The sequence below is a fragment of the Mesoplodon bidens genome (assembly GCF_964165515.1).
Source record: "Mesoplodon bidens genome assembly, chromosome: 19".
Classification (NCBI taxonomy): domain Eukaryota; kingdom Metazoa; phylum Chordata; class Mammalia; order Artiodactyla; family Ziphiidae; genus Mesoplodon; species Mesoplodon bidens.
The window spans coordinates 43,867,641-43,877,724 of NC_138179.1; the positions used below are offsets into that span (position 1 = coordinate 43,867,641).

Genomic DNA, 10,084 nt, shown 5'->3' on the forward strand with positions numbered 1-10,084 from the left:
GCAGATCTCTGGGTGTGGGACTGTTGGCCACCTGGGGCTGGTTGTGGCCTGCTGATCCTGCTGCCTTTTCCTAGGGGCAGGGAGTGGTTCTGGGCTCAGGGACGACCCCCAGCCCAGGCGTTCATGGTCACGGGGCCTCCCCCACCCCCGCCAGTGACCTGGAAAGGCTGCTTGTACTCTGAGCTCCATCTTTCCAGGGCAGCTGGTGTGACGACTGGGGCTCCCCTCACCCCACCCCCCCAAGGATGGGGCCCTCCGTTCCATGCTGCGGGTGACTGCACCTCTGGGACCAACAGGCCCGACTCCTCCCGCCTTGCATACAACAGATGGGATGCTGCCATGGTGCTCCCACCTGACCTCGAGGTCCTACCTCAAGGCTCTGTGAAGATCCCAGGCAGCTCCCTGGCCCAGGCCTTCTGTTGGGGGTCCTGGCCCCTCCACCTCCCCCTGATCTGCTCCAGCCTGTAGGTGGCCCTAAAGTGTCTCAGACCTGGAAATGGGTGGAGTGTGCCGCTGGGATCGCCCTGGGTCCCTGGAGCCCACTTGGCCCTTAAGCTTGGCGTTAGGAGGTGGGTCTGCTGGGCATCCTGAGTTGCCCTGCTGACAGCCATGCAAGACCTTACAAGATTCCATTGGAGCCTGGTAGGATTTGGCCTTCGTCCAGGCTCATGAAATGGTCACAGAGGATGCAGCAGTGGGAGATCCAGAGCGGACTCGCATGCTTCTCACCCCCATAGACGCCCCCACCCCACTCCCGCCAATTCCAGGGACCCTGGCGTCTGCCAGGCCCCCCACGTGGCTCCATCCTCCCTGCCCAGGCACCAAGAGGAAATGTGTAAATGCCGCAGCACAGACACCAGATCCCAAAGAGGCCTGGCCTGGCAGCCCTGTCCTTAAGCCCTTGCCTGACCTCCCCATCACTCTCTCAGACTTCTGCACAAGTCTTTAGGATCCATTTGAGAATTGGGGATCTTTTTGAGTTCCTTGACCTATAGTTTGCACAATCCACCTTTTTCTAAAAAGGGTGCTTCAGTCTTGGGGCACTTCCCGTTTTCCAGGATTCCTCCCACATTTCCAACTGCCCTTTCAGCAAAGCACTACCCCTTGCCCCACCCCGGGCTCCTTGGCATTTCTGGGCTGGAAATCTGGAGCCAGCTGTTCATGTTCCCAACTGATGACAGGGGTCAGAGGCCTCCTGGGGTTCTGGAAGACACAGTTTCCTTAGTCTCCAGGTGGCCGCTTTAAGCAAAGAGACAGCAGGGTTTGCTCGGGCACCTAATGCCCCCCACACAGAATCCCTGGGTGCTCAGAGACCAGGCTGGACTTGTTATTCAGGGTGCTCAGTGGGCCCAGGGGGCCAGGAGTTGTTTCCCCGATGCCTGTCACCCTTCTCCCTTGGGGTGGGGGCTGCAGTGGCCAAGCAAGGACAGCAGGACACAGGTCCTTACTAGTGCAGGGGTCTCTGCCTCTGCCTCCCTCGAGATCCATGTAGCCCCACCCACAAGTGGCCCTGGGGACTCAGATTTCTCTGCCTGGCAGGTGCGCCTTTGGGCTAGCAGCACACCTGCACTTCCTGTTTGCTGGGAGGTGAGCATCTCCTGCCGGGGCCAGGCCGGGGCAGGCAGTTTGCTGATTGCCGCCTCCCAGGAGCCTGAGCCCCACGCCCAGAACCCCTCTCCTGGGCCGCCTCAGGGTAGCTGCCTGGGGCCGTGTGGTCAGACCAGGCCTAAGGCTGGACTTGGCTGGGCGTTCTGGGAGGGGTGAGTAGGCGGGGCGGCTAGTCTCTCCGAATTGCCTTTGTCCCTAGTTTTCCTGTAATCCGCAGGTTGGTCCTAAGGAGGTTTGCCGCAACCTCTAAGCAGCTGTACACGTCCCGGAGCCTGCGCCACGGGGGTGGGACACTGGGTGTAAGTCCAGGGCCGCGACAGGGGGCGGGCACTTGCGGGAGGCAGGCCTCTAGGAGGGGTGGGGGCTGGCAGAGCGCCCAGGCCACTCGGGCCGTGACCTTCGCAGACGTGCCCTAGGCTCCAGTGCGGCCCCGCAGGCTGGCCGGCGCAGGGTGGGGGAGGACGCAGGTCCCTGTGGGGAGTGAGGGAGGTTCACCCGCTAGCTCCCTGCGGTTCGCGCGGCCCGCACCAGTGGGGGTCCCCTAGGCGGCTCGGTGGGGCCCACGAGACTGACCTGCCGGGCCGCGGCCGCTTTAAGGCGCGGGACCCGCCCCCGGGCTCGGGGCGGGGTCTTACAGGCCCCGCCCCTAGGGCCCCTCCCTCGGGCCGCGCGGGCGCATTGGCTGTGCGGGGCGCGGGTGGCCGGCGGCCCTTTGAACGGGCGGCGGCGCGGACCGGGCCGGGTTGGGCCGGGTCGCGGCTGGGGCGGGGCCGGTGTCCGGGCTTCAAGGGCCGTGTCGGGGCCGGACACCTGCGCTCCTCGGCGGCGGTGTCGGCGGCGTCCGGGCCATGGCGGCCGAGGCGCGCGTGTCGCGCTGGTACTTCGGTGGGCTGGCGTCGTGCGGGGCCGCATGCTGCACGCACCCGCTGGACCTGGTCAAGGTGAGTGCGGCGCGGGGAGGGCCCGCCGAGAGGCTCTGCGTGGAGCGGGCGGCGGAGGTGCCCCTCGGTCCCCACTCTGCTTCCTGTGTGACCTTGGACTGGTCCCTTGGCCTCTCTGAGGCACTTTCCCCCGCACTTTTGAGGACACTTGTTCTCCCGGCTGACACGTTGAGGGGGTGGTTCTCTGAGCGCAGCTGGAGGCACCCCGGCAGGACCACGCGCTCCCTCTGCCTACTGGGTGCCAAGCACACACACGCAGAGACGGAGGAAGGATGTGGCCGGCAACCCTGCTTTGGGCTGCTTCTTCCTGGGAGGTGGGCACCTGGAAGCCATGAACCCAAGCCTGCATGCAGGTCCTGCCCAATGAAGGTGATTGTTTCTCCCAGCGAGAAGCAATCACACTGTTTCTACATTTTTTTGAAAAAATGCTTATGGGGCAGAACAAGACAGAGATTCCCTTGTCCCTGAGGCAGGCCAGTTTTCTGCCCTTTTCTCACCACAAACGACAAAGAAGGGCCAGAGGCACAAAGCGTATTTTGGCCAGCGGGCCCTAGGCTGTGGTCTTGTGGAGCCTGTTGGCAAGGGCAGCCCCCTGGCCACCCCCTTCCTTATCCCCACCCAGAGCAGCCTGCACCCCACATTGACCCCCTGGGAGGGATTGGCACCTGTGTCCTGGGCTGACCCAGCCACCCCTCAAGCCTGGCCACCAGGAAAGGCAGGATTAGCAGATGTTGGGGGTGGGGCTGAAGCTGGTAGCTCCTCTGGCATTTCAGAGACCTGGGAGAGGCCTGCATGGCTCCTGGTAGCCCCCAGGGCCCGTGACATGGCCTGGCAGAGCAGGGCCAGGTAGGAAGGTGCTTTTTGGTTTGTGGAGAGAGGAACCCCTCCTCACGCCTGTTTTGTTTTACTTTCTGGATGCCCGTACAGGTCCCTTTGCCCTCCTGCCTCCCCCATCGCAGGCTCGGGAGGATCAGGCTCACTATCTCTGCCTGGATGTGGACACAGCCTCCAGGGGCTCTTGGAGCCCTCCCTGGCCCTGGGCCAGCCTAGAGTCCCTTGTCCAAAGCTCCTTGGGGCGTCACTGCCCCTTGCCCCCTCCCTTCCGCCCAGGTGCTGTTTTGCTGCAGAGCGCTTGGGGTGGGGGTGGGAGGCTGGGAGGCCGGCAGACACAGGAATGTGGCTGCCCTCTGGCCCAGGGAGCACACGGTCCTGTGCTGGGGTGAAGCGGGCAGTGCCGGCAGCCATGGAGGCCTCCGGCAGGGGAGGCCCTGGCCGGGGTGTATACTTCTCGGCATCGTCTTTGGAAAAAGTATCTTAAAGCTCCTTGAGCTCTCCCTTTGCCCCACATCTTGGCTGAACCTTCACAGTGGCTTCTTGCCTTCACGGAGGCCGCTGTGTGGCCACCCTGCCCCCAGGCCCAGAGGGCCCTCTGTTCCCGACTCACAGCACACTTGAGAGAAACTGAGGCAGAAGAATCAGTAACTTGCCCCAGCGGGTCCAGCAGGACCTGACTTGGCTGGAGAGTGTGCTGCAGGGATGGACTCCGAGGCGCCCTTCCCGCTGTGCGCCCCCTGGATTCTCACCCACCTCTTCCGAGTCTCCCATGTTTCTTCAGGTCAAGTCTGAGCCCCCCTAACTCTGTCTCTCTCGAGAGGCAGGCGAGGCTACAAAGTGGGGCCCTGGAGTTGCCCAGTGCCCTCATCTAAAGGGTGGAGCTGACGACTCCACCCCATGGCAGGTGGAATTGGGCTCACATGTCGGCTGGTATTGTCTCCTGTGAGATGGTGGTGTGAAAAAGAGGTTGGCGCCAGACGTGGACACTGAGTCCCGGCTCCACTCCCCGGCTGGTGCCCTTAGGAGGCTTCAGTTTCCTGTCTCTAAATGCAGGTGCTGGTAGCACTTGGCCCACAGGCTCAGCATGTAAAGGTGGAAGATTGTGGAAAAGGGCTTAGAGCAGAGCTGGCCCTGGTGGGCTCCAGATGGGCCGCGGCTCTGAGCAGGTGCAACCCCCTTCCCCACAGGTGCATCTGCAGACGCAGCAGGAGGTAAAGCTGCGCATGACGGGTATGGCACTGCAGGTCGTGCGCTCCAACGGCGTCCTGGCGCTCTACAATGGGCTGAGCGCCTCCCTGTGCAGACAGGTACCTCTGGGGGGCTCCCCACCTCCCGGGGTAGTGGGTGGGTGGGACTCATGGCCTGGGGTCCCTTAGGTCTTGATCCCAGAGCCCACACTCAGCCCAAGGAGGCAGAGGGGTCGCTGGCCTCCCCCAGGCCAGTCGCGCCTCTTGCCCACCGTGGATGCCCTGTTGGCATGGAAGCTACTTTCTCCTTTTCAAGACTGCTTATGAGGAAGGAACGGTAAGGCCTGGGGAGCCAGCAGCCCCCGGGTGGGTGCAGGGCGTGGCAGTGTGAGATGTGCTTCTGCCTTGCACAGGGTTGGCCATGCTCTCACAGCCGGCCCGAGACCTCCGCCTACAGATGGGGATACTGAGGCCGGCAGGGGCGAGGCGGGAGAAGAGGAGGGTGCGGGGCCTGGACTCAGCCAGCCCAGGGTGCGCGAATTGGCTCAGCTGCTTGCTGGCCGAGAGGTCCCTGGGCGTCCCTGTGGTCCACGTGGTGACAACCATGCACTGGAGGGCCAGGGGTGTGGGGGGTGCCCAGCGCCGTCCCTCCACCCGCACCCTCTGAGCTGGGCCCCTTCTCCCCAGATGACCTACTCCCTGACTCGATTTGCCATCTACGAGACCGTGCGGGACCAGGTAACCAAGGGCAGCGAGGGCCCCCTGCCCTTCTACAAGAAGGTCCTGCTGGGCTCCATCAGTGGTGAGCAGCCGGGTGGGTGGCGGCGGGGCAGGTGGGGTGGGGGGCCTTGCCGATGGTCACATGTTGGCTGCTGTGACAGGTTGTATCGGCGGCTTCGTGGGGACCCCCGCGGACATGGTCAACGTCAGGTCAGTTCAGTCCCCGAGGCTGGGGTCTTGCTGTCCCCTGGTGAGGCCGGCCTCGCTCGCTGGGGTCTCAGTATGTTCAGCCTGGAACAAGCCACTCAGACCTCAGGGTCTGGGGCGCTGGGGGATGGCGCTGAGCCTGTGGCGGGGCAGCCCTGGGCGGGGCCGGCTGCTCACTGCCAGAGGGAGCACCCACGCCTGCTGGGGTCTGTGGGGCATCTGGCCCTGCCGCCCCCTGAATCCTCTGCTTGTTTCAGGATGCAGAATGACATGAAGCTGCCCCGGAATCAGCGCCGAAAGTGAGTAGCATGGTGCGCCCGGGGGCTTTGGGGACGGGGCTGAGAAGACCCCTGAGCAGCTCTTCCGGGACCCGGTGGGGACTCCAACAGGGCACCGCTCCTGTGGGGTTATGTGGAACAGGTCGGGCGGCTGACAGCCTTTGGAAACATACATTGTGAGCATCTGTTCTGGAATCCTGAGGGGGCTTCCAGGACCTCTGGGTTCTTCTTCCCCTGTGGGAGGACCCCGGGGTTGGGGGCTGGACTGGGAGGTGGGCAGGGGTTGGTCACTCTCTACTATTTCTTGGACCTGTGCATGTTTGCATGAAGGGTGGTTTAGAAGTTTAAATGAGTTTGGTCTTCAAAAGGGTTTGGGAGCTGGGTGGTAGTTTTTGTGGTAAAAACACCGTTTTGCGTGAAACCTAAGACACTGTGGATTCTGAGGCCCTGTTTATGGACCGATGCTGTAGTCAAACACTGGGCATTGGTATTAGCCAGTTCAGGGAGAAGTGTGGCTCCAGGTGATCCCATTGGCCACTCGCTGGCCAGAGCATAGCCTGTGGGGAAGGTGGACCAAGTGACGGGGTTGGGAAGGGGGCCCGGCACGGCGTCCCATCCTCCCGCCCCTGGTAACGGCCTGCAGACAGGACTAGCCTCAGAGCTGGCAGCCGCCCCCACCCCGCCCAGAGGGTGTTTTCCTGTGGAACTCGGGATCTTCAGGCCCTGAAGTCCACTGAGCAGGGAGACTGCTCTGAGCTGTGAGAAAAGGCCATTGTTCTCTGGCCCCTGTGGCACTTTGAGGTCCTCCTGGCCTGTGATGGGTGCATGGCCTGTGATGGGGAGGACCTTCCCAGGGGAGCCAGTGGTCAGGGAGAGCTTCACATGGGCCCACTCTCTGTCCCCCGGCAGCTACGCCCACGCCCTGGACGGCCTGTACCGCGTGGCCCGAGAAGGTGAGAGGGGAGGTCCTTTGCACGGTGGGGGCCTGGGGCAGCCTCCAGCTGGGACCCAGGAGCGGGCCTAGGGAGAGTGCTGTTAAGGACTTGGGGGGAGGCCGGAGGGGTTTGGGCCGGGCACCCAACCTCTTCCCTTCCCCCGACAGAGGGTCTGAAGAAGCTGTTCTCGGGCGCAACTATGGCGTCCAGTCGAGGGATGTTGGTCACCGTGGGCCAGGTAGGGCTTCCGCTTGGGGTGGGACTCGGGCAGCATCTGGGGGGCCTGGCCTCAGCCCTCTGAGGTCCCAGAGGAAGGCAGTGGGCACAAACACACATGGGGCCGGGGAAGTGGGCTCAGGCCGGTCTGGGCCTCATCTGTCCGCCCAGGTGTGGTGACGGTAGATGACCCAGAGAGCATGTACTTGGTCAGTCCAGCTGGTGTCACTGTGGGCCCCATCTGCTTTCCCCCGAGCTGTGGGCTGTCCCTTGGGGCCTGACCATCCCTGCTCCCCCGACAGCTGTCCTGCTATGACCAAGCCAAGCAGCTGGTTCTCAGCACGGGGTACTTGTCCGACAGCATCTTCACTCACTTTATCGCCAGCTTCATTGCGGTGAGTGGCGGAGGTGGGGCCCTGACCAGCCTTGGGAGCTGAGGGCGCCTGGGATGAGCAAGGGCTCAGAACAGCAGGAGGCTTTGGCAAGTCTGGTGGCTGCCCCTCTCAGGCTGCATTAGTAGGCACCAGGGTCCTGGGGAGGAGTCCATGGATCCCCCAGAGCCCAGGCTGAGACTACTCCTGTTGTCCCCCATGGCCCTGGGGACACCTCCTGGGGGTCCAGGATAGGCCTGGGGTGAGGGGTGCCCACCCGCCCTGCCTGGCAGACCCATTGGTGACGACCTGCCTTCCAGGGTGGATGCGCCACATTCCTGTGCCAGCCCCTGGATGTGCTGAAGACCCGGCTGATGAATGCCAAGGGCGAGTATCAGGTGAGTGGGGGCCACGCCCTGCTGCTGGGTGAGCCTGTGTCCTTGTGCCAGGGTGTGGACGAGGCTCTGCCCCTCCACCCATGACTGCATCTCTCCCGGTTGCCATCAGGCCTGCAGCAGCCTGGGCTCTGTGTGTTTTTGGTGTTTTTTAGTAAATCTGTTTGTTTATTTATTTATTTATTTATCTTTGGCTGTGTTGGGTCCGTTGTTGCTGCGCGCGGGCTTTCTCTAGTTGTGGCGAGCCGGGGGCTACTCTTCGTTCCGGTGCGCGGGCTTCTCACTGCGGTGGCTTCTCTTGTTGCAGAGCACGGGCTCTAGGCGTGCAGGCTCAGTAGTTGGCACGTGGGCTCTAGAGCGCAGGCTCAGTAGTCGTGGCGCATGGACTTAGTTCCTCTGCGGCACATGGGATCTTCCCAGACCAGGGCTCGAACCCACGTTCCCTACATTGGCAGGTGGATTCTTAACCACTGCGCCACCAGGGAAGCCACCCTTGTGTGGTTTTTTTTTTTTTTTTTTTTTTTTTTTTTTGCTGTACGCGGGCCTCTCACTGTTGTGGCCTCTCCTGTTGCGGAGCACAGGCTCCGGACACGCAGGCTCAGCGGCCACGGCTCACGGGCCCAGCCGCTCCGCGGCATGTGGGATCTTCCCAGACCGGGGCACGAACCCGTGTCCCCTGCATCGGCAGGCGGACTCTCAACCACTGCGCCACCAGGGAAGCCCCCCTTGTGTGTTTTTAAATCAGATTCTTTGACACATTAACAGAGGCAGTTGGGTCACTGCAGTCAGTGAAACTCGGCACGGTGCAGGTTGGCAGGTCCAGCGCCTGGGGCCAAGCACCGCCCGAGGCTCCCTCCATCACGCAGTGTCTTCTGTGCCTTTATGGCAGCCGCTCAAGCACTGTAGGCGCCTGGCAGCTCAGCCTGGCCCTGGGTGTGCTTTCAGATTCCAGTTTTGCCTGGTTAGCGGGCCGGGCAGCCCTTGACCTTTGTGCCTGCCAACCCCGCCTCCCATGTTTACCTTTGAACTTCCAGGCTGCTTTGCACACTCATGCCTGCCATCAGGTGCGGGGGTGGGGGGTGGACGTTTGTACCTTTCGAGAAGCAGCTTTCCATCTTATTGCATTATCTTGCATTTTTTGCAGGGTGTTCTGCACTGTGCCATGGAGACAGCGAAGCTTGGGCCGCTGGCCTTTTACAAGGTTAAGCAGGGGCGTGGCTGGGGCAGGGGGGCAGGGGCGCAGGGCAGGGGGGTTCCCTCTAGGGCTGTCTTCACTTCCCCCCTCCTCTCTCCCTCAGGGCCTCGTGCCTGCCGGCATCCGCCTCATGCCCCACACTGTGCTCACGTTTGTGTTTCTGGAGCAGCTTCGCAAACACTTTGGCATCAAAGTGCCATCCTGATGTGGCCGTGGGAGCAGCTGGGTCATGCCCAGCCCCCTGCCCGTTTTTTCCAGAGTCCTGGAGGGTCGGCAGCTGAGCGCTGCCCTGAGCCCAGCACCTGCCCGCCGTGCTCCGGCTCCCTCCTCCCTGGCTCAGGACCCCCGCCCCAGCCTGCCTGGCCAGCCCAGTGACCATCGTCCCCTCCTGAGCTGCTGCCCACACCTCCACCCCCTGCTGCCCACCACAGGCTCTCCCCACCTGATGTCCAGCAGCCTCCTCTGCACACCAGTGACTCCCTCAGAGGGAGGTGTCTAGGCCCCAGGTTCAGTTTTCTCTCTCCCCAAGTAGGCAGTTAACCCTGGAGTTGGGAGGGGCAGGCTGTCCAGGCTTTCTGCAGTCTGGGGTTTCCAGCCCCTGTAGTCTCTTCCTTTCACTAAGCCCAGGGCCCCCAGCACTGTCTTCCAGCAGTTTCCACCGAGGACCTGGGTGATTGATAGAGTGGGGGTGTGGACCCCCGGCATCAGTCACCGAATGACACGTGCACCTGCACTTTCATCCCAGGAGAGGGACCATAGCTTTTATGATGTTCTCAAAGGTAGCTGCGCACCCACAGCTGCCAGGGCAGAATGAGTACCCAGGAGGGAGGGTCTGGGTGTGACCCGCAGGTGCCCCGCACCCCGGCCCCCCCGGTCCAGCCCATCCCCAGTTGCTTTAACAATCAGTTTCACCAAAACCTCTCAGTGCCAGCAGGCGGCTGCTGTCTTCATGGAGCGTGCAGTGTCCCCTCCTGGCTCCCTGGGCAGGAGTGGCATGTCCACAGGGGCTCCTGTCTACACAGCGGTCACTTGCAAGGTCCCCAGCAGCTGGTCAGCCAAAACGCCACTGCCCAGGTTCCACTGCCACAGCAGCCTGCAGATGGGCTGGGAGCTGCATCTGTCTGCCTCCCCCAGTCACCTGGCCACTGTGCCACACCCCCCGCCCCCCAGCAAGTGGCCAGCACTTCCACGTCGCCC

General features: G+C 62.9%; 1 protein-coding gene across 1 annotated transcript; it reads left to right on the forward strand.

The window, feature by feature from the left end:
• Positions 1 to 2,027: 2,027 nt before the first annotated feature.
• On the forward strand, positions 2,028 to 9,197 carry SLC25A10 (solute carrier family 25 member 10). The gene is made up of 11 exons (XM_081218131.1): positions 2,028 to 2,549; positions 4,571 to 4,690; positions 5,258 to 5,372; positions 5,452 to 5,500; positions 5,755 to 5,796; positions 6,685 to 6,728; positions 6,878 to 6,948; positions 7,229 to 7,321; positions 7,618 to 7,695; positions 8,837 to 8,893; positions 8,991 to 9,197. The coding sequence occupies exons 1-11, from the start codon at positions 2,457 to 2,459 to the stop codon at positions 9,090 to 9,092; spliced, it is 864 nt and encodes a 287-aa protein (XP_081074257.1). The 5' UTR covers positions 2,028 to 2,456; the 3' UTR covers positions 9,093 to 9,197.
• The last annotated feature ends 887 nt before the right edge of the window (positions 9,198 to 10,084 follow it).